The sequence below is a fragment of the Dama dama genome, chromosome 8 (assembly GCF_033118175.1).
Source record: "Dama dama isolate Ldn47 chromosome 8, ASM3311817v1, whole genome shotgun sequence".
NCBI classification, from domain to species: Eukaryota; Metazoa; Chordata; class Mammalia; order Artiodactyla; family Cervidae; genus Dama; species Dama dama.
Window position 1 is genome coordinate 17,988,653 of NC_083688.1, and position 23,327 is coordinate 18,011,979.

General features: G+C 43.0%; 1 protein-coding gene across 1 annotated transcript in view; it reads left to right on the plus strand.

Moving 5' to 3' along the window:
- DNER (delta/notch like EGF repeat containing) overlaps positions 1-23,327 on the plus strand; it is a 382,981-nt gene that overhangs the window by 309,848 nt on the left and 49,806 nt on the right. Inside the window, exon 9 of the mRNA XM_061147964.1 lies at positions 15,568-15,690. Within this exon, the coding sequence (XP_061003947.1) occupies positions 15,568-15,690 (123 nt within the window). The remainder of the gene's footprint in view (positions 1-15,567; positions 15,691-23,327) is intronic.

A 23,327-nucleotide genomic window follows, 5' to 3' on the forward strand; every position in this document is an offset into this window, starting at 1 on the left:
CATGCGGATGAGCTGCATGTGTGTATTGCAGAACCACCAGAGTGTCAGTTAACACCTCCCTGATTACTGTTTCTCTATTTGTGGTAAGAACATTTAAGGTCCACACTCAGCAACTTTGAGGTGTATAGTATAGTATTATTAACTCTAAACGCCATGCTATACATTGTTGTCATTGTTCAGTTGCTCAGTCATGTCCGACTCTTTGCGACCCCATGGACTGCAGCTCGCCAGGCTTCCCTGTCCTTCACTATCTCCCAGAGTTTACTTAAACTCATGTCCACTGAGTCAGTGATGCCATCCAACCATCTCATCCTCTGTCGTCCCCTTCTCCTGCCTTCAATCTTTTCCAGCATCAAGGTCTTTTCCAGTGAGTCAGCTCTTTGCATCAAGTGGTCAAAGGATTGGAGCTTCAGCCTCAGCATCAGTCTCTCCAATGAATATTCAGGCTTGATTTCCTTTAGGATTGACTGGTTTGATCTCCTTGCAGTCCAAGTTACTCTCAAGAGTATTCTCCAACAGCACAGTTCAAAAGCATCAATTCTTTGGCGCGCAGCCGTACACTAGGTGCTCAGAATGTTTCCATCTTATAAATGGACGTTTATACCCTTGGACCAGTATCTTCCAATTTCCCTCACCCCCAGCCCGTGGCAACCACCATTCTCCTCTCTGTTTCTATGAGTTCATCTGCCATTTTCTGATAGTGTTCTTTTCAGCTAAAATGTTGTTCCCATGGGCTAAGGAAGCTGCAACAGCAGATGTAAGAAAAAATTGTGCTCACTAATCTAAATTTAGACTACTTCTCCTTCTGAATAGGTATATGTGAATCCTAGTCACACAATGAGAAATTTTAAATGTTTGCAATATCCTTACTGCCGTCCCTCATTTTGGCCTTCCTTTTCAAATGTGGCATCTGCTGTTGGGTTGGGATTTCTTTGCACTGCTTTCTTCCCTGAAGCAAATCCCCAAAGGAGTGTCATTTTGTTTAGTCCCCTTGTCTATGGCTGGCAGGTTATCTGACTCCGCGTTTCCCTGTCGGTTTATTTCTATGCCTGTGACTGGTGCACGTTCTGACTGTGTGTTTTGTGATTGGTTTACTGATATGCTGAGGGGAAGCCAAGGCTATTACAAAGCATTGCTCTGCTGTATCTAGCCGTACATTTTTGAGAATCAGAAGTTGGTAGGAGATGGGTACATTGCTATTCTGTAACTCAGGGATTCTCAAACTTAAGTGTGTGATCAGAATCAGGTAGAAGGCTAATTTAGATGTCAGATTTCTGGGCCCTATCGCAGAGTTTCTGATTCAGCAAGTCTAAGGTGGGACCTGAAAACTTGCATTTCTAACAAGTTCCCAGGCTCTGATGCTGCTGGTCTGGGGACCGCTGTGGGGACCACTGGTTTAGTGTGATGAGCACAGACACAAGTCCCCATGAGGGCTCAAGAGAATATATTGTGATAACTGGGTGGGTAGCAAGGTAAAATCAATTTTAACCAATAGTTTGTAAAATAAATGAAAAGGAATGAAACATTTAAAGAATTTTCCTGTACTTTCCATTCAGTTCAGTTGCTCAGTCGTGTCCGACTCTTTGTGACCACATGGACTGCAGCATGCCAGGCCTCCCTGTCCATCACCAACTCCTGGAGTTTACTCTAACTCATATCCATTGAGTCAGTGATGCCATCCAACCATCTCATCCTCTATTGTCCTTTCTCCTCCTGCCTTCAATCTTTCCCAGCAACAGGGTCTTTTCCAATGAGTCAGTTCTTCACGTCAGGTGGCTAAACTATTGGAGTTCCAGCTTCAGCATCAGTCCTTCCAAAGAATACTCAGGACTGATTTCCTTTAGGATGGATCTCCTTGCAGTCCAAGGGACTCTCAACAGTCTTCTCCAACACCACAGTTCAAAAGCATCAATTCTTTGGCACTCAGATTTCTTTATAGTCCAACTCTCACATCCATACGTGACTATTGGAAAAACCATAGCCTTGACTAGACGGACCTTTGTTGGCAAAGTAATGTCTCTGCTTTTTAATATGCTGTCTAGGTTGGTCATAACTTTAGCCTTTTAAAATTCCTCTTGGTTCACATACATACTTGTTCACATACATACTTGCATAAGAACAGTCATCTAGGTTTTTATTTTCTCTCCGAAGTGCCTGTTAGAACCTTGATCTTTGATTTTGCTGTGTAACCTAACTGTTGTCTGTGCCGGGCCCCACATCCAGCTTGGCATGTTTGTTTTATACTGGAAACTTCTAGAACGTGAAGGGTTTATGCCTACCTTTTCTTGTCCTTGGTGGCTCAGAGGTTAAAGTGTCTGTCTGCAATGCGGGATACCCAGGTTCCATCCCTGGGTTGGGAAGATCCCCTGGAGAAGGAAATGGCAACCCACTCCACTATTCTTGCCTGGAGAATCCCATGGAGGGAGCAGCCTGGTAGGCTACACTCTACCGGGTCGCAAAGAGTCGGACACGACTGAGCTACTTCACTTTTCTTGTCCAAATCTCCTTCTCCTCACCTCAACTACAAACCAAGTTATTTTACATGTATTTATAAACATCTTAGATGATCAGTGGAAGTTATGAGATTATTCCATTAAAATATTTTATTTACTGCTTATAGTTAAACACACATACGACAATAATCTTTAGAATGAAGTTGAAGATACTTTCTTGTCATTATACTTTATCTTGAACCCTGGAGCTTTGTCACGGTGTTACAAGCATTTGCATTTTTTTAAAAATAATTTTTATAGAGAATCACTATAAAAACAGGTCACTTTATCATGGATGTTTTTAACTGTAGCCACTGTATGTTTGGGCTTCCCAGGTGGCACTAGTGGTGAACAACCCGCCTGCCAGTGCAGGAGACACAGGAGACCTGGGTTCTATCCCTGGGTTGGAACAATCCCCTGGAGAAGGGCATGGAAACCCACTCCAGTATTTTTGCCTGGAGAATCCCATGGACAAAAGAGCCTGGCGAGTTACAGTTCATGGGGTTGCAAAGAGTTGGACACAACTGAGTGACTTAGCATGCACGCACACCCTGTATGTTTAGAGGATGTATCGATGCATTTGTAAACTATAAAAGAAATAGATGAATATTAAAATTTATTATTAAAGGAAACAGTATTTCTTCTTTACAAATTTGCCTCCTTTCATGCATACAGCTCCCTTTTGTAAAACATATCTTTACATCGCTCCCTTTTTGTTAAAATCCCTGGTGACATTTTTTTCATTTTAGCAGATATAGATCATAGGTAAAATCCACCCTCTAGTGGCCAAAGGCATCACGAAAAAAAATACTTTCATAAGACTAGGCTAAAAAGTTAGGAAGAGATTGATTGTTTTTTTCATGTGACTAGTTTGTGACCTAATTCTGAAGGCAGATTCAAGAGGAAGCTTCTAGAAATGTTTAGATCTGCATGGTTAAAATAATTCCCAAGATAACGGACAAGTTTAAGATTCAAATGCCTTTTAGATTTGCAAGTGCTTCTGTTTAAGTGTGTTCATTGCTGAGTTCTCTGGACTTCTGAGGCCCTTCATAAGTCCCAAGTCAGCTGTGTCACCTAAAATACGTTCTTTCATTTGTCCTTAAATAGTTTTCAAAGGAGGATGCCCACTGTTGATCTTTGTGAGGACTCACTTAGAGTAGTGGTTGTTTGCTTTTCCGTCAGATACTTACCAATTATGTCTATTAGTTTTTAAATTTTTTTATTGGAGTATAGTTGCTTTGCAATATTGTGTCAGTTTCTGCTTTACAGCCAAGTGAATCAGTTATACATACACATATATTCCCTCTCTTTTGGATTTCTGTTCAACTTGGATCACCACATAGCACTGAGTAGAGGTCCCTGTGCCGTACAGCGGTTCTCATTAGTTGTCTGTTTTATCCACAGCAGTGTGTATAAGTCAATCCCAGTCTCCCAATTCATCCCTTCCTCACTTTCCCCCTTGGTATCTGTATGTGATGGCTGATCCTTATGTCTTAAAAACTCTCCTCTTCTAATAAGACTGAATTTCCCCCTCTATACACTATAACAGTTGTCCCCACCTCCTTCCCTTCCACCTAAAAAGTACCTTTAATAAAGTCAGTCTTTTCCTAATATGACAAGTACCCTTGCTGTTTAGTCACAGTTATCATTTCCCTTGGTTAATGGCAACCTGTCTTGGAGTTGTGATTCTACCCAGAAAATACCTATAAAGTATCTATCATATTATCCCTTTGCATTACACAAGTATTAGTAACAAATTTCCATTATGGAAAATTAGAAAACATGAGCATGCATATCTGAAATATAAAAAATAATCTGCTCGGTTTCACTGCCTAACAAAACCCACTGTCAATTTGGAATACATTTTCCCAGGCATTTTTTATTGCATTTGTACAAATCAGGCATTTGTAAAGAAAAGAACCACTTTTTTTGTATTTCTCTGTCAAAGGTTATTTTGCTCGATGATGCCACTTTCCTGGCAAATTCAACTCACCCACTGTGACTGAGCATCTCCTATATTCACCCACCTGTGTGCTGAGGACATGAGAAGAGAACAGACAGTTGTTAAAGGGAAAACACAGTTGGGACCAAAGATTGAGCAGTGTTTCAGAGTGTGACTGCCAAGCAGGACAGTGGATCCAGCACGGAGGGTAATCTTAGGGGTGAGGCTCAAGGGAAAAGAAGGGGTCTTCTAAAAGCCAAATATAAACAATCTGGGTTTCATATGCTGGAAAATTCAGGCATTTGAGCTCCTGATTGGTGAAAACTCAGCTTCCCTGGTGACCTAGCTGGTAAAGAATCCGCCTGCAGTGTGGGAGACCTGGGTTCGATCCCTGGATTGGGAAGATCCCCTGGAGAAGGGAACAGCTTACCTACTCCAGTCTTCTGGCCAGGAGAATTCCATGGACTGTATAGTCCTTGGGGTCGCCAAGAGTCAGACACAATGGAGCAAATTTCACTTTGACTTTTGATGGGAGCTGGGCTAATCAGTCATGAAAGTGCAGGGCTGATGCTACTGGTGTTTTTCCAGGAAGTGGTCTTTGCTGCCCATCTGAAGCGGTGACTCGGGGTAATCAAGCTTATACTGAGTAGGGTTCTTCACCTTCCCCCATCAAAATCCCATGGACAGAGGAGCCTGGTAGGCTGCAGTCTGTGGGGTCGCTAAGAGTCGGACACGGCTGAGCAACTTCACTTTCACTTTTCATTTTCATGCATTGGAGAAGGAAATGGCAACCCACTCCAGTGTTCTTGCCTGGAGAATCCCAGGGACGGGAGACCCTGGTGGGCTGCTGTCTATGGGGTCGCACAGAGTTAGACACGACTGAAGCGACTTAGCAGCAGCAGCAGCAGCATCGATAGAAATTGACTAGAGGTCAGACAAGAAATTCATGCAAGTCTTTATTGGGGCCCCTGCTGTAGCTGGGGTAGCAAGACCAAGCACCCCATCCCCTATCCCTACCCTGCTCCTGTTAATGGGGTTCTGTTGTATTTGAACATGCCTAGAACGGAAGTTGGTCCATAGAAAGCAACTCAATAACTGTCAGTTTCTCAATTCCTTCTGAAAGGTATTGTAACATCTTTGGCTAAAACAAGCCAGCATCCTAGGCTCATCCTCAGCCTCTCCCTCTTTCTCACTCTTCACATGGTATTCATTACCAAGTATTGTTGTTTTACTTTCAAAACTACATGTTTTCTTCTTCTTTCTTTCTTTTTTTGCCTGTGCTGTGCCACTTGTGAGATCTTAGTTCCTCGACCTGGGATCGAACCTGTGTCCTCTACATTGGAAGCACAGAGTCTTAACCACTGGACGGCCAGGGTTAGAAAGTCCCTGTTTTACTTTTTAAATGGCTCTTGACATTCATTCTGTAGCTGGTGCTGCCACTGCCCTCATTCCAGCCATATTTTTCTGGGGACTACAGAAGTAACCTCTTAGCTGGTTTCTCATCCTAGGTTCTTGCAGGTCTCTCTGTTTTCCAAAAGGTGACTGGAGTATTCGTTCTGAAATGCAAATTAGATTTTGTCATTTAACACCATCCACCCCAACACACACAGACACACTCACTCACTCACTCACTCACTCAGTCGCACACTTCATTAGAGGTCCTACCTGATCTGGAACCTGCCTGCCTCTGGTTTCTTCTCTGCCCTTCGCTCGTCACTGGGTTTTCCCTATCTTCAGAAGGAGCCCCGAGCCACGCTCCCGGTACTATGGGCCTTCCACACACACTGGTTGCCTCCTTGAATTTCTCATCGCTCCTCCCACCTCACTGATGTGACACGCTCCTGACCTCTGTGACACACTCCTGACCTCTCAGCCCCCTGTCCCTTCCTCAAAGGGCAGCCCCCTTTCCCCTCCTCAGAGGGCAGCCCCCTGGAGCTCAGCCAAGGTCAGCTCTGCTGTTTCTTCTTCCTCCTGGCACCCTAAGCCCCTCATAGTTTACACTCACTCAATTGTTTTACATGTATTCAGATTCCTGTTTGATGTATTTCTCCTTTAAATGACCCTGGTAGAGAGAGATTGTCTGTTTTCATCAAGTCACAGAGCCCTGGCACATAGTAGGCACTTAATAACTATTTCTTGAATTAAGAATGAATTGATGGAGGAGACAAGAGCCTCAGAGAATCACCGACTTTCACCACATGCCTACTGAAGGCAGCAGGTCTTTGCAGTGATGGAGAATATAGACTCACCGCATGAACAGTCAGGAAATGACTTACAGCTCGATTTTGATTATCCATGAATCAGAAGACAGGGAAGGAGGTGGAAATTTGTAGATGGCTCAATAACATAAATACTAGGGAGGCTGGTGAATCTTAACACTTCAACTTAGCCTCTATCGTCCTTTCCAATTGAATGTTTGTATCAGTAAGAACCATGATGGAAATATTGACTGATCTGCATCTTTTTACATCGATTTTCTGTCTGGCCCAGGAGCCCCTAGCAATGAAAGGGTAAGAAATTAAGGTGTAAAAGAAAGAAGCAGCATCAGCACCACTGATCTCCACAGCCAACTAATACTCTGTATTTACTTATTCAGCTTCCTGCATGGTCACTGCTATTTGTGTGTGTGTGTGTGTGTGTGTGTGTGTACCAGGAGCATAATTACTCCATGGAGATCTGTAAAATAGCAATACTGCAGGTCTCTTTAGATTCAGAACAGAGCATTTCACCTTTTGATAGGATTAGTGCAAGCAGAGATTCTTGCCAATTTTTTTCTGTTTTTCAGATTCCTACTGTGACTATACCAGCAAAGAGAAAGAGAATCACACACACACATACACATGGGCACATACACAGTTTCCCTCGAAACAAAGTTCTCAGTGAAGTGAATGCATTGCCTGACCCTCCGCAGTGCTGAGGGGCTGACTCTATGACAATGAATGAGTTTAGCCACAATTTGAAAGCTCACAGACAGTCATCTTAAAAGAATAGGATTATTGTCTCTTTGCCCACATCTTTAACTACTGTGGGTGAGATGCTTGAAAATCTGATCTCCTGGGGACTGGCCTAGACTTGAATCAGGGGGCATTGGGTTTTCACATTTTCTCCGTTCCATCTGAAATGCGGAGGAGACAGCCTTTGAATCCAACACGACACCCCTAAAGAGAGGAGCCTCTCTCTGTCTCCCTGCTCACTTCGGTCTGAGATGAAAGCAAAACAAAAAAATCAAACACCCCCTCCCCCACAAACACTTCAGATTCACTATGACCTTGAGCTTGGCCTGAACCAGCAGGGACTGCAGGTGGTGGGGGGTGAAGGAATCAGACTGGCATCTCTTAAGTTTCCCGTGTTGGCAGACAGGTTCTTTACCACTCGCGTCACCTGGAAAGCCCCTGTTGTTGTTCCTTTTCCCATATAACTTTTTAGGTTGATATGTTGTATTTTTGCTTTTATTCATTTCAAGCAATTTTCTTTTCTTTTTTTTTTTTTTGCTGTGTGACATGTGGGATCTTAGTTTCCTGACCAGGGATCTGACCTACATCCCCAGCAGTGAAATTTGTGGAGACTTACCCACTGGACCGCCAGGGAAGTCCTTGAACTGGACCACTAGGGAGGTCCTCGCTGGAGAGCTTTGCAGGTCCATTAGCCTTCTTTTTCCCGAGGCAGCAGGAGGTACAGGTATCTCTCCAGGGATGATACAAAGGGAGGAGTAGTTGCAACTCGTTACACAAAGTGTGAAGCCAGTTGGTTACAATTGGACTCAGATAGTTTGGGGTTTCTCCCAGTGGGATGTCATGGGCAGTGGGGGCGGGGTGGGGGGGTGGGGGAGGGAAGAGCTTTAGAGGAATCGCAGGGTGGGGCCAGGAGCCTGTCCCCTGCTGGTGGGAAGATGCTGTCTTGGGGTGGTGAGGAGAGAGAAGACAAAGAAAAGATGGCAGAGGCCGTTTCAGTGGGGAGAGTGGAAAGCAAGCACCTCTTAACCTGGAGGCAGCGGTTGTGTCTGGACAGTTCAGACCCGTGGGGTGGAATCTGGTTCACTGTGCCTTCGCTTAGTTGGTCGATCCTGGCAGACCTCGGTCTTCCCAGGAGGACACAGAGGAGTCCCACCCCAGCAGCAGAACATTTGAAAGGGTTCTCGGCAGCCTAAGAATCACCAGGCGGGGTCCCCATCCTCTCTCCTCTCTTTATCCCATCAGGTCTAGCGTGTTTCCAGCCCAGGGAACCGAGTGCCTGTTTGCTTCTGGAAGATGGCACTCCTGGACAGAGTCACCCCACCGACTGGTTATACCTTAGATCCATGATTGCCAGCTGGCCACTTGGTTCTGCCTCCCAATCTTTTTTCTTGATGAATTCACTCTTACTCTGCCCAACAACAGTTTCAAACCTGCACATCTTTAAAACTCCTCAAGTTGCAGTCATGTTATAAAGAAGATCTAGGACAGTGGATCTCCTGTCCAAAGGGGATTTTTGTTCTCTGGGAGACATATGGCAGTATCTGGAGATGTTTTTGTTTGTCACAAGGAGGGAGGAAAGGGTGATGCTGCGGGAGTCTGGTGGGGGAATTCTGAGGCCAGGGAGGCTGCTCAGCGTCGTCCAGAGCTCCTAACAGTAATGACCTAGTCCAAAATGTGGATAGTGTCACAGTTGAGAAATCCTGATTCTGGGTGTCATAGACTGAAGTGTCCCCTCCCTCTTTTATAAGTGGAAACCCTAGTCCCCCAGTATAACTGTGTTCATAGATAGGGCCTTTAAAGAGGTAATTAAGGTTCTGTGAGGTTATCAGAACGGGGCTCCAATCCACTATGACTGGTGTCATCTGACCACATAAGATGAGGACGAGACTTGGAGAGGTGTGGCCACGGAGGAAAGGTCACTCGAGGACACAGTGAGAAAGCAGTGTCTGCAAGGCAAGGAGAGCGGCCTCAGGAGACACCAAACTTGCTGACACCTTGATCTAGGACTTCCTGCCTCCAGCACTCCGAGAGAATACTTTTCCGTTGTTTAAGTCACCCAGTCTGTGTTCTTTTGCTATGGCAGCCCTATACACTGTAATTTATTTTTTGCAACAACCTGGGAAAGTGGGAAGAACACCTAGCATTGAGCGCATGGCCTTAGAGCAAGTTTCTCTACCTCTCCGACTCTTCATCCCTCATCTTTCAGCTGGGACTGGTCACACTCATCATTTGGGATGTCATGAGGGTTAAACAAGTTAACACAGGTAAAGGGTCAGTAAGGAAGCAGAGGCCACTCACGTGCTACTGGACAAAAACCCCTTGTGGGTGGAGACCTTGCTATTTGGTTGTGTGATCACCGCATCTGGAAGTTTCTGGCATATCACAGGCGCATCTTAAATGTGTGTTGATTTTTTTAAATTGGGGTATAATTGCTTTACAATATTGTGTTGGTTCCCACTGTACAATGAAGAGAATCAGCTATTGTTATTCTGCACAATGAAGTGAATCAGCTATTGTTATTCAGTCACTAAGTCTCCTCTGGCTCTGCATTCCCATGGACCGTAGTACACCAGGCTCCTTTGTCTTTCAGTATCTCCTGGAGTTTGCTCAAACTCATGTTCGTTGTTGAGTCAGTGATGCTACCTAACCATCTCATCCTCTGTCATCCCCTTCTCCTCCTGCCTTCAGTCTTTCCCAGCATCAGGGTCTTTTCCAGTAAGTTGGCTCTTCACATCAGGTGGCTAAAGTATTGGAGCTTTAGCATCAGTCCTTCTGATGACTATTCAGGATTGATTTCCTTTAGGATTGACTGGTTTGATCTCCTTGCAGTCCAAAGGACTCTTGAGAGTCTTCTCCACAGTTTGAAAGCATCAATTCTTCAGCACTCAGCCTTCTTTATGGTCCAACTCTCACATCCATGCATGACTCCTGGAGAAACCATTAGCAGCCATATGTATGCATCCATCTCCTCCCTCTTGAACCTCCCTTCCACCACCCCCATCCCACTCATCTAGGTGATCACAGAGTGCTGTGCTGTATAGCAAGTTCCCACTAGCTGTCTCTTTTATACATGGTAGTGTGTGCATGCCAACCCTTATGTTGATGTAATCAGTGGCATTTTAGTTCCCCGTTTAAAAGCTGTTTTTTTAAGCATTCTTTCTGTACCAGATCCTGCAGGCATAGCTGTGAACTCTGCCATCACAGCCTCTACCTTCAAACTTATATTCCAGTGGAGGAAGAGAAATATCAATTGATAAAAAAAACAAGGTTAATATGATTTCAGATCATTGTGCGTTTTCTGATGGATATCAGTTGAGTGTTATAATGAGAAACTGGTGGTGGAATGCTGCTTTGGATAATGTTTTGAAAAATTATCTGAAGAAGTGATGTGTACTCTGTTTTGTTTGCTGATATAGGTGTGTTTTATTGGTGACATAAATTCTTTAAGAGCTATTGCTCTTATGAAGTGATATTCCAAAATGGGGAATAACTGTTAGTACAATCTTCTCTTGACTTATCTATTGTATCTATCTGTCTATATTTATATATACACACACACATGTATATACTGGTATAATACATTCCAGGAAAACTCAGTATCTCTTATAAAACCATTGTACATGTAAAGCAGTCAGATTCTAGGCCTTGAAAGCTATAAACAGGGTTTTCACCAGTGGGGATGTCCAGTGGGATGGTCTAAAGTTGTGAAGGATGCCAGACCACCACTGGCTGTGCGGGAGAGATACTTCAAGGTGTTTAGTCAAATTCTTATCAGTGGTTCAGATGGTAAAAAAAAAAAAAAATCTGCCTGCAATGTGGGAGACCAGGGTTCGATCCCTGGAGAAGGGAATAGCAACCCACTTCAGTATTCTTGCTGGGAGAACTCCATGGACAGAGGAGCCTGGTAGGCTACAGTCCACAGTGTCACAGCTGAGTGACTAACACTTTCATGTTCACTTTTGATCAAATTCTAATAAAACCCTACAGTCATTGTGATAAACAGTCCCTCCCACCCCCCAATTCCCAAAATAGCCTCTAAAAGGCAATATGGCCCCTGTTTCGAGCCAGAGTTTTGAGGGTCTGCAGCAGCCTCCTGATCTTCTAGCCAGTTATTATTCTTGCTCTTGGGGTCTTTGACATTGTTAACCAGCCCTCCCTGGCTCCCGATTCTCTCTTGGCTTCCAGGCCCACACCCCTTGGGGTTTTCCTCCCTCCTTCCCCCATCTCTGCTTATCTCTCTCTAGCTTCTTGCTCTCCACCTCTGCCCATCCATGTAGAAACACCCTTGATTTCTTCTTTTTTCCTCTTCATGTTATTCGATGAAGTTGAACACATCTTCCAGGCATCTCGCACCCAAAGTGCTGTTCCTATGCTTTTTTGGCTGATTTTCCCAACTGCCATGTGGACCTGGTTAAGTGAGCCCTGAGTTAAATGTGTCCCAAACCCAACTGGTCAACTTCCTCTAAAACTTCTTATTCCTTTTGTCATAACGGTTGCGTTCACAGCAACATCATCCACTCACACATCCTAGACATGGCAGCTGTCTTAACCTCTCTTTTTCTCTCCCCACATCCAGTTGCTTAGTCTGTTTTCTCAAGTCTCAGGGAGTTATTGGAGCTGAATATTCTGGATCAAGTCCTGCAAAGATCAGATCACTGGTAATGAAAAACAGTGCCCCAGAAGAGGCTACTCTTATCCCACCCTTCTGATCTTCGATTTTTATTTTACTTCAAATTCTGCACTAACCTAATTTTTCTAGATCTTGGGCATACTGCCCTGAGCTAATTTGTTTGCCCGAATTAATTACCAGCAGGGGGTGGCAGTCTCATTTTCATAGAATCCTTCTGTTTTGGAAGAGATGCCTTTTTCTTCAAACAGTCCGATTTAGGTACTTTGGCAGTGCAAAGGGTGTCTTGACATTTCCGTAAAGACATTTAAATGTTACCGTCTCTAAAGAAACAGTTTTAGAATGTGAAATCTTTTTTTTCCCCCCCAAGGAAGAAAAACATCACCAGCTTAATTATCTCTGTAAAATAACTTCCTCATTTGCTCTTCATGTTGCCAGTGGAAAAAGATGATGATACTGTTTTCAAAAAACAAAAACAATTCTGGAGGATTTCAAGAAATTTGCTTTTGATTTTCATCTGTATAAATAATGCCACAATTCAGAGGTCAGAGACGCTTGTAGGGTTATGTGTTATCTTGCAAGTTGATTTTTGAAAGATCTGCTGGAAGGGCAAATACAAGCAAAAAGATGCTACTGGTGGTTGTTGCTCCACACTGAGAAGAAGGCAAAAGAGACTTAACTCTTTAAATGTGTAAGTTCTAAAAATTGTGATAAAAAAATCAGATAATATGAAATCTGTCCTATTAACAGAACTTTAAGTGCCCAGTGCAGTATTGTTAACTACGTACTCATTGTTGTATAGCCGAGTTCTGGAACATTTTCATTTTGCATAACTGAAACTCTATATCCATTCAGCTGCAACTCCCTATTTCCCCTCTCCTCCACCCCGGCAAGTGTCATTCTCTTCTGCCCCTGTGAGTCTGACTACTTTAGATTCCACATTTCAGTGGAATCATGACGGGTTTTTCCTTCTGTGACTGGTTTATTCTGCTTAGCACGTGGCCTCAAGGTTCATCCATGTTATAACACATGATAGGATTTCCTTCTTTTTCAAGACTGAATAGTGTTTCATTGTATGTATATATTGTATCACATTTTCTGTATCCATTCATCTGTTGATGGACATTTAGATGTTTCTACCTCTTGCCTATTGTGAAGCATGCCACAATGAACATGGGAATGCAAATATATCTACAAGATCTTATTTTCAATTCTTTTGAATAAATAACTAGAAGTGAAGTTATAGATGTAGCTTAATTCTATTTTTCATTTTTGAGGAATCTCTGTATTTTTTGTGTTTTATATAGCAACTGCAGCCTTTTATATTCCCACTAACAGTGTATGAGAGTTCCCATTTTTCCACATCCTTGACAACACTTGTTATTTTCTGTTTTTGCTTTGTTTTCTTAGGGCCAGCTTAACTGGGATGAGGTGATACTTCTTTGTGGTTTTGATTTTCACTTCCCTGATGATTAGTGATGTTGAACACCTCTCTGTATACCTGTTGGCCATTTATCTTACACAGTTCACCAAAAACAACACCAACTGAATTAAAGACTTAAATCTAAGAACCTGAAACTGTAAAACTCCTGAAAGAAAACTTAGGGGAAAATCTTCATAAAATTGATCTCAGCATTGATTTTTGGATATGACACCAAAAGTATAGGCACCCAAAGCAAATATAAAGTAAGATTATATCAAACTGAACGTTTCTATCCAGCAAAGGAAGCAATCAATAGAATCAAAGGCAGCCTTCAGAGTGGAAGAAACTGTTTGCACACTCTATTTTTAATAAATTGTTAATATCCAAAACTCTTGTAAAAAGAAAGATTTTCTGTTGACTCTAGATCAGAAATCTAAATTCCTGACGTGCTATAAGCGATCAGAGAGTAAAGATTTTGGACTTTCCAAGCATGTCTCTGTTGCAGCTACTCAATCTATCATTGTATGAAATCAGCCATAGACAACATATATGTGGATGAGTATGACTGTGTCTCAATAAAACTTCATTTATAAAAACAGGGATGAATTTGACTTCTGGACCACCATTTGCTGATTTTTAATCTAGAGCTGGGTTTCTGCATCTGTCTCTTTCACTGTTTAGCTGGGTGGGTTTTTGTTGGGGGCTATTCTGTGCATCATAGGATGTTTTGCAGGAGCCTTAGACCAGAAGCCAGAAGCAATCCCCTCCCTCCACCCTCGCTGTGACAACTCAGAATCTCTCTAAACATTGCCAGATATCTTCTGAGGGGCAAAATCACTGTTGGTTGAGAAACTCTGATCTAGATGATTAAAATAATCTGATAAAGGGTGATAGGAAATATTTCTGTAAAGCTACCAGAAACCTGGAGAGATAGAAGAATGGAAATCCATAGGGTATTTGTCTCAGGGAGGTCAAGGTCCCCTTAAAGGAGTCACTATCACTGCCGAAAGATGGAAAACAATTCAAAAAGTACTGACATGGCAAGTTACTTGAAAAGTACTCCATAAAATAATGCAAATGTGAGCTTAACCTACTTTAGTGATAGGCACCAAAAACAGAACAATTCAACACGTTAGCCTGTGCTAACGGGACATTCTGAGCTCCGGGGCTGGCTCTGGGCTGCTGGAAACAAGCTGGCGGTTCCAGAACCCACTTGAGCAAGCGTTTATTTTTTCTGCTTATCTGAATTCAGAACCAACACAGGCAGAGTGATTTCTGAAAGTGCTCACATGTTTCTCTTTGTTTGGACAGGGCCAGACAAAAAATGGCCTGGTTTCACTGCACATTGGCAGGAACACATGTTTTTAAAAGTTAAAAACAGCCTAACATTCATGAGTGAATCTCAGAGAATGTTGTCTTCTTGTCCTTTAGAATAAACACCTGTTTTGAAAAAAAAAAAGAGAGAGAAAGTAAGAGCCATCTTTCTTGAGAAATCGTTGCTTTCTTTTTCTTCATTGCTGTTATTCTATTTTTAACAGTTAAAAACTTTAAGCACAGAGTACCATATTATAATTTAGATATTTGTCATTTTAAATAAACAAAAAACCACCCCACATTTCATCAGGAAGTTCAGTTAAGTCCTTGTTAGCTGAGCTTCATTCCTGACTTGAAAAACAAAGGAAATCATGGATCCTTTTCTTCTGGAATAAAATTCTCTCTAGCTAGGTGTCTTTTTCTAACTGATTGGAGGAAATACGGAGTCCACATCCTTGAAAGGAGCTGTTTGGCTCTTAGGTCCTGTAGCTAGTGCTACTTCCTGTGTGATCACAGCAGATGCACTCCATAGCCTATGTCTCCCGGTCACCAGTACCAGTGGACGTGACATCATAATGGGGTCATCTAGTGGATCATGACAACGGTTGGGCTCATGACAAAAGGTGGTAAGGACAGATTCTTCATAACCTTCCTGGAAATTTACATTTCAGCGTATCCCGAGAGACCCAGCTCTTCCAGTCCCATTTATGTGCGCCTCACTTTCCCTTGAACACCCACTGCCTTCCTGGCAGGCTGGTCCGGTGTGCGTTTAGATGGTTCTGGTTTGACCTCAGACCTTTCCTTCTGTCCCTTAGGCTACCATGGCCTCTACTGTGAGGAGGAATACGACGAGTGTCTCTCCGGCCCGTGCCTGAACGCTGCCACCTGCAGGGACCTCGTCAACGGCTACGAGTGTGTGTGCCTGGCAGAGTACAAAGGTGAGCATCACAGGGTGGACGTGTGAGCATCACCGGGTGGACGTGTGCCGGGCGTGGCTCTCCGTGACGTCACAGATTTCTCCACGCACGTGCGTAGACCCCTGACTGGAGCGTGAAACTGTTTAGAATGAGAATCAAATGCTGGCAGTGGAATGATGTATGGGGGCCAAGGAGAGCAGTGTGCACGTCTCTGGTTTCCTCTTGATAAACTGAAGCATCTCTCTCCTGTCCTTTCCTTCTTCTCATCCTTCTTCTCTTCTCGTCTCATATGTAAAAAGCTGAGGATAAAACGGATGTGACGTGGACTCCCAGGCTCAGGTCAGAGGATGCGGCTGTGGCCCCGGGGGAGGAGAGCATCTGCCCTGAAGCGCTCTCTGGGCCAGGAGATGGTGCTGTGCTTTTCAGGGGGAGGAGGCGGGTGGAGTCTCCTACGTTGGCAGAAAAAGTTCATTCTCGTTAAATGAGTCGGTAAAGGGGAGGCAAGTGTTAGTTCATTTGAGTGGACTTGTGTCAGAGTCACTCTGGGAAAACGGCCAATGTCGATGAAGCATTTATAACAATCTCAGGTGGTGTTAGTGGTGAGGACTCTTCCTGTTAGTGCAGGAAACTCAAGAGACACAGGTTCGGTCCCTGGGTCGGGAAGATCCCCTGGAAAAGGACATGGCAACCCACTCCAGTGTTCTTGCTTAGAGAATTCCATGGACAGAGGATCCTGGTGGGCTGCAGTGGTTCATGGGGTTGCAAAGAGTTGGACACGACTCAACAGCTAACACACACACACACACCCTGTTCTAAGTCCTTACATGGGTAAATTCATTAAAAAAGACCTGAGAGTAACTCAAGAGGATGTAGTGTCAGCCTTCAGAAGCCCCTCCATCTGCCTCCCCAGTGGGCTAACTGGTGTGGCTTCATTAGAGCCCCAACACCCTCAGCCAGCACTGTGTCAGGGGCCTGACCCTCAGCTCCTCTGCATGGGTTTCTGTAAGTCATGACTTCAGCGCTGGTGTTAACTTTTTTAATGCCTTTGAGGGCTCTATTTATATCCATTTCACTTAACCTCTGCCCCACACCACCGCCTGCTTGATAGCATCAATCCGCTAGTGACCTGGCTTTGTAGCAGATGTTGCTTCTCTTTGGATGGACCCACCTTTATTTAGAGGTCTTTCTGGTGAGCCTTGAGGGTTTGTCGGGCACATGAATGAACCTGATCTAGCCCCTGGGTGGAAGGGCTGAAGCCGGACCCAGTCTTTGCTGTATGTTCGGCAGATCTGATATTTCTCACGGAGTATGATGCCCACTTAGAGCTGAACTCTGCCAACTTCCGTGAGGACAAGTGTTCTGGCTTTCACATGGATTTCAGTTCTAGGTGGATCCAAGTATCCAGAAATAGGGAATCCTCTCAAGTCTGGAAAGAATAGAAGAGCAATGAACTCGGGAGACCTAGGTAGCTCATCCTCACTGTGCCATTGGCATTCGGATGACCCTGGATAAACCTCTTCAACTGACTTGTTGATGCTTCCTGAGAGATTTTGAGATTCTTCAATGACAACATTAGTAGTGGTAGATGTGCTTCAAAAATTTAAATCCCGGAATTCTTTAGTTTATGATAGAATTTTATGCAGTAAGTTTCATCTTTATAAATGACAAAATTATTAATGGGGTGTACTCTGAATTTGCTTCTTGTGTTCCTGGCTTGGAATCAGTACTCATGATATCATGACCAAGAAATAAAAAGTGAAATTGTGTATGGTGACCTGCTAGTGACTCCACAAATTCATGGACTGTGAGCCTAGCTTTTTAACCTTTTTCATCCATTTTTCTCAATGGGTATTCCCAAATTTTGCTGCTTCCCTCAAGCCTTATATTAAATCACTCATTCATCTTTATGGAATGAAAGAAAGGTTATCATTGAGAGACAGTTTGAGATTTCCCTAGTTTTCCACGTCCTGAGCAGTGGTTCTCAAACTTGAGCATGTGTTAGAGCATGTGTTGCGCTGGTGGGCTTCTTAGAACGTAGTCTGCTGGGCCCCAGCCCTTGAGTTCCTGATTCAGTATATCTAGGGTAGGGCCCAATAGTTTGAATTTCTGATAAGTTCTCAGATGATGCCGATATGCTGATTCTTGCTGCCCTTTGAGAAGCCCCACCCTACAAACTCATCTGCAATCACAACTGCTCAAATTTGATTGTCCTGCCTATTAACTATCAAGTGCTCCCCGTTCCACTCAAGGCTAATCCTTCCGTATATGTTCCTCATTCCACCCCTTCTATTTTTCTGTGACCTTCCTCCATCAGTTACAGATGCCCTGCCGTGAATGACTCAAGAGGGTAGGGTTGACATGAAATGACTCAAGATCCTGGAGGGGATCTCAATTGCATTTGAGGATGTGGGTTTTCAAGAAAAGGGTGCAGTGCCAGGAGCCTTTATGTACTACAGGGTTAGGAAATATGGTTCTGGTGAGAACAGAGGACTCAGAGACCAGCTGAGCCATAAAGACCCCTCAGCTTATGGAGAGGAAGTACACACTGTAGTGTGCTGCACGTGACCCTGTGAGGCGAAGGGCTCCTATCTCATGGATCCTGGCTGTTCTTTAAGAGGACTGCTGGACTTCCTTGGTGGTCCCGTGGTTAAGAATCCACCTGCCAATGCAGGGGACTCAGGTTCCATCCTGGTCCAGGAAGGTTCCATATGCCATGGAGCAACTAAGCCCATATGCCACAACTACAGAAGCCCACACCATCTAGAGCCTGAGTGCCACAACAAGAGAAGCCAGCACAAAGAGAGGCCCTCACACCGTAACCACAGAAAGCCCACAGGTAGCAATGTAGACCTGCTGCAGCCAAAAATAAATAAATAAAAATAAAATAATCACTAATTAAAAAAGAAGACTGCAGTTAGACTGAGCTGGTCCTTGTGTGTATGTGTGAGTGTGTAAGAAAGAGAGATAAAGAGAATGGCCCCTGCTCACACCTGGAGAACCTTGAAAAGCACAAACTGGGAGGCCTCTACCCCTCATAGACAGGCCTGGCTTGACTGGCCTGTCTAGCACTGGAGGAGAATCTCTAGTAGGTATCATCTGTTTCATTGCCAACCTCAAGCCTGGCCAGTCCAGGGAGCCTGTACCAGCAACTCAACGAGGGAAAAAATATCTAGGAAGTAAAAACAAAATTGCGGCAAAACCCACAACTCTAAACACTCAAAAAGGGAAGTGAAAATAGTAAGGTATGCTCCTCAAAATTCAAGTTAGGTCTGGAAAAGCAAAAGGAGGAACTATGTCATGATAGAAGTAAAAATATGAGGAAATGGAAACTGTGAGTGAAAAGACATGAAATATGGAGAAAAGATCCAAGAGGTAATGTTTCCTCTGAATGATGGATGCTGGGGAAGAAGAAAGAACACACGGAAATAAAACCAGAAACAAACAGCTACTAGAAGGAGAAGTCTAGGAGATAGATAAAACTGGAATTTTCGCACAGAATCAGCTTATAGAGTACCAGAGGATTAATGAAGGAGATGATATATAATTTGTGGTTTCCTGGTAGAATTTCCAAATCCCAGACTACAGAGAATATTCTTTGCAAGATTCTTCATAGGGAGTACAAGTTACACACAAAAGAAAGACGAGTCAGCATGGAACTGCTCTTCTCTAAAATGAAGCTGGTGGTCGGTGGTTAAGAATCTGCCTTCCAGTGCAGGAGACATGGGTTCGATCCCTGGTCGGGGACCTAAGATCCCACACGCCTCAGGGTAACCAAGCTCTTGTTTTGCAACTGCTGAGTCTGTGTGCTCTGGAGTCCATGCCCGCAACTGGAGACGTCTGTGTGCTGTGATGAAGATCCTGTGTGCTGCAACAGGACCTGATGCAGCAAAATAAATCAATATTAAAAAAAAAAATAAAACGAGACTAAACAACAGTGAAGAGTGTTTTATATTTGTCAGAGAAAAAAGCCTAGTAGTTAAAGGTTCATTTATATTTGAAGGATAAAGAAAGACATTTTCTACACTTAAGGAACCCCATGTACCCTCTCTAAAAAAAGTATTTTACAAGGTATACTCATCAAATTGGAACTAGATCAGAGCAAAGATAACCAGATAGGGGACAATAGACTGTAAGAGGAAGGAGGTTGAGCAGACTTCTTTACTTGTGGTGATAAACATAAAGAGATGGCATTCATGTGATTGTAAATACTAATGTAGTGGTGAAGAAAAGTCTCTTGAAAGAATAAACATGCATACTGTATTAATTATTAATATTATTGCTACATAGTGAATTATTATAAGGTAGTGGCTTAACACAACACCCTTTTATTAGCTAACAATTTCCTACATTCCTGCATGGATTAATGGATTCCCTGTTCAAGGTCTGGTATCCAAAGCTGGAATCAAGGTGTTGGCTGGGTTGAATGTTCATCTGAGCTTTAAATAGGGAAGGATCGATTCAAAGTTCCCTCAAGTTCTTGGTAGAATTCATATCCTTGTAGCTGGAGAATTGTTGACAGCTTCTTGAAAGTGATGAGAGAGAACCTCTGCTGTTTCAAGGCTCTTACTTCCAGAGAGGCCTGAACCCTCTTAAAGCTCTCACCTGGTTAGGGAAGGCCCACCCAAAATTAACTCAGTCAACTGATTAGATTTTGCATCTTCAAACTTTCCTAACCATTGCTGAATGCCATTGGTTAGAAGTTCTCATTCAAGGGGAGGGAATTATACAAGGATCTGACTCATTGAGGAAGGTCACCCTAGAGAGTGTCACCATGTGAGTTGGTGGGTGTTTGGGAATGATTGGAGGGCACACAGGTGTGTTAGAGATCTCATCTCAATGGGCAGGTAAAGTGGTTATTTCATTTTGAGGTATTTATAGAGACCTTTAGGTTTGGGTTTAAACAGGCATGTAAACCTTAGCAAAGTAGCAATAAATGAAAAGAACTTCTAGACTTAGAGTGATGGGCAGGTGTTGAGGTGTGGGGTAGAAGGGATTAAAAGAAAAGCAGAAGGGGCCAATTTATGCCCTCAATCCAGAGGAAGGTCACAAGACCCTGGACCTGTCTTTCCTGTCCCTCTTTGGAGGCATTTTTCCCAACATGTATTTACATATGAGAAGTCTGTATGAACTTAGGAAACTATCAGGTGAGTGAACATTAGTTCTTAACTAACATCCACCTCTGGAGTTAGACCTTGGGTAAGTGATATGTTGAGGGGAAGGTTGGTACTTTAACTTCTTACTTTACATATGTGCTTTTTGCATGGTGGTTTCTAATCTTTTCTGTTTTTAAAAAGTGTAAATAAATGAATATAACTTCTTGAAAAGAATGAGTGCAATAAGGTCAGGCAAGTATAGCTAGGAACATTTTGAAAGAAGAAGGCATGGAGGGGGCACTTCTGCCAGATGTTGAAACCCATTATAAGGCTGCAGCTATTATTGCATTCCCATGTAATGGGTGCGAGAATGGACAGCTAACCAAAACGGAATAATGGCCTAGAAACCCTCGTCTATAATAATATATGACACTTAACAAAGAATTGCTATGAGTGGGAAGGGAATTCTTTCTTAAGAAATGGTGCTAAACAAAAACTGAGTTGCTAAACAGAAAAAGAAGAAATGTCCCTGCACACACTTCTAAATAAGTTCCTTGTGAATTTGAAAAAAATAAGTTTGACTTTGCATCCTCATCTGCTTTCTTCCCTTCTTCCTCTGTCTTTTACAACCAAATTTCCTTAGAGTTGGTATAGATGACACCTCTATTTCCTTTAATTTTCTTTTTACAGCCCTCTGCAGTTTGGATCTCATTCTGCCAAATGGATTTGTGGTTCAGTCACTCAGTCCTGTCCAACTCTTTTTGACCCCATGGACTGCAACACTCCAGGCTTCCCTGTCCTTCATCATCTCCCGGAGCTTGCTCAAACTCATATCCATTGAGTCCATGATGCCATCCAACCATCTCATCCTCTGTCACCCCCTTCTCCTCCTGCCCTCAATCTTTCCCAGCATCAGGGTCTTTTCCAATGAGTTGGCTGCTCGCATCAGGTGGCAAAAGTACTGGAGCTTCAACTTCAGCATCAGTCCTTCCAGTGAATAACCAGGGTTGATTTCCTTTAGGATTGACTGGTTCGATCTCCTTGCTGTCCAGTGACCTAATTAAAGACTGAAATCCCAAAGCTTCCAACTCCCCATTCCCACCCCATTACCCTGTGATCACAGGGTTCCTCATGAAACTCACCTGCTTTAGCCTCCACAGCTCTGTTTCTCTCCCTATCCCACCCCCAACCCTAGTCTCCCCTCTGGTCTTTTGGAAAGAACCCTTGTCCTCTGGACACCATGGATACAGGTTGTTTCCAGGCTTCACTTCTTGGCTCTTTCTTTCTTCTCCTCTTTGCCATCTGTATCCACTGACTGAAATATTGATCTCCGAACAGGCGTGCTTTCTCCTTCCTAAACTTTCCAAGCATTTTCTTGATATTTGGTATGACAGTTATGGTCAGCCTTGTAGTCAGCTCTTTCTGGCTCCAGACTTTCCTTTCCTTGACACTTAATTATAATCTCCTGAATGGCAGTGACTACACAGGCTTTTTTTGGGGGGGGGGGTTATTGTTAATTAATATATTTTGTTGGCTGCACTGCATGGCATGTGGAACTTCCCCGACCCAGTATTGAACTCATGAAGAAGAGCAGAATCTTAACCACTGAATCACCAGGGAAGCCCCTCTTTTTTTCTTTTCTTCTTCTTCTCTTAACTTATTATCTGCTCTTGGTACGGCAGCTTACTCAGAGTAAACACTCCATAGCTATCTGTACTTGAATGGAAACTACTGCTTAAGACATTAGTAAAATAAACCAAAGCAACTTGAGCTTTTTGCCCGTAAGTTTCCACTGTGGATTATGAAATTGTTAGAAACAAAATACATGGAGGGACTGAGTGATCTCTCTTCAGATATACTGAAAAGCTGATACTTCTTTAAAACTAGTTCACAGCTAATTCACCATGGGACTTTGGTTAGCATTCATCAACTGTATGTTGCTAAAACATAAAGTTACAGACCCACATTATGCTGAATTATTATTATAGCAGAACAAATTTAATGGTCAAGACTATACCCACTTGGAATTTTTGGTGACAGAAGTTAGAAAATACTTCCATTTTTAATGATGAAATATGATTATGAATAATGAAAATAATTTATGAAAATAAATACCATTATGTATGTTTGATTTAGAAATTGTTAGCAAGTTTTACTAGTTTTACTTTATTTTTACATTAATTTTTATTGGAGTATTGTTGCTTTATAGTGTGTGTTAGTACTGTAGAGCAGAGTGAATCAGCCATCCAGATACATATATCCCCCTCCCTTTTGGATTTCCTTCCCATTTAGGACACCACAGTACGTTAAGTAGAGTTGCCTGTGCTAAACCATAGGTTTTCATTAGTTGTCTATTTTATACATAGTGTCAGTAGTGTACTGGCTCTATTTTAAATGGCGATATATTCCCTTATTACATCTGATGTGAGGCTTCTATAATAATTCTGGAATGAACATATTTATTCATATAATTTTCATATTTTCTGGATTTTTTTTGGAGGGATAGAATCTCAGAAATAAGTTTATTGGGTTGTGAGTTTGATCACATTGTACCTAGTTGTTGAT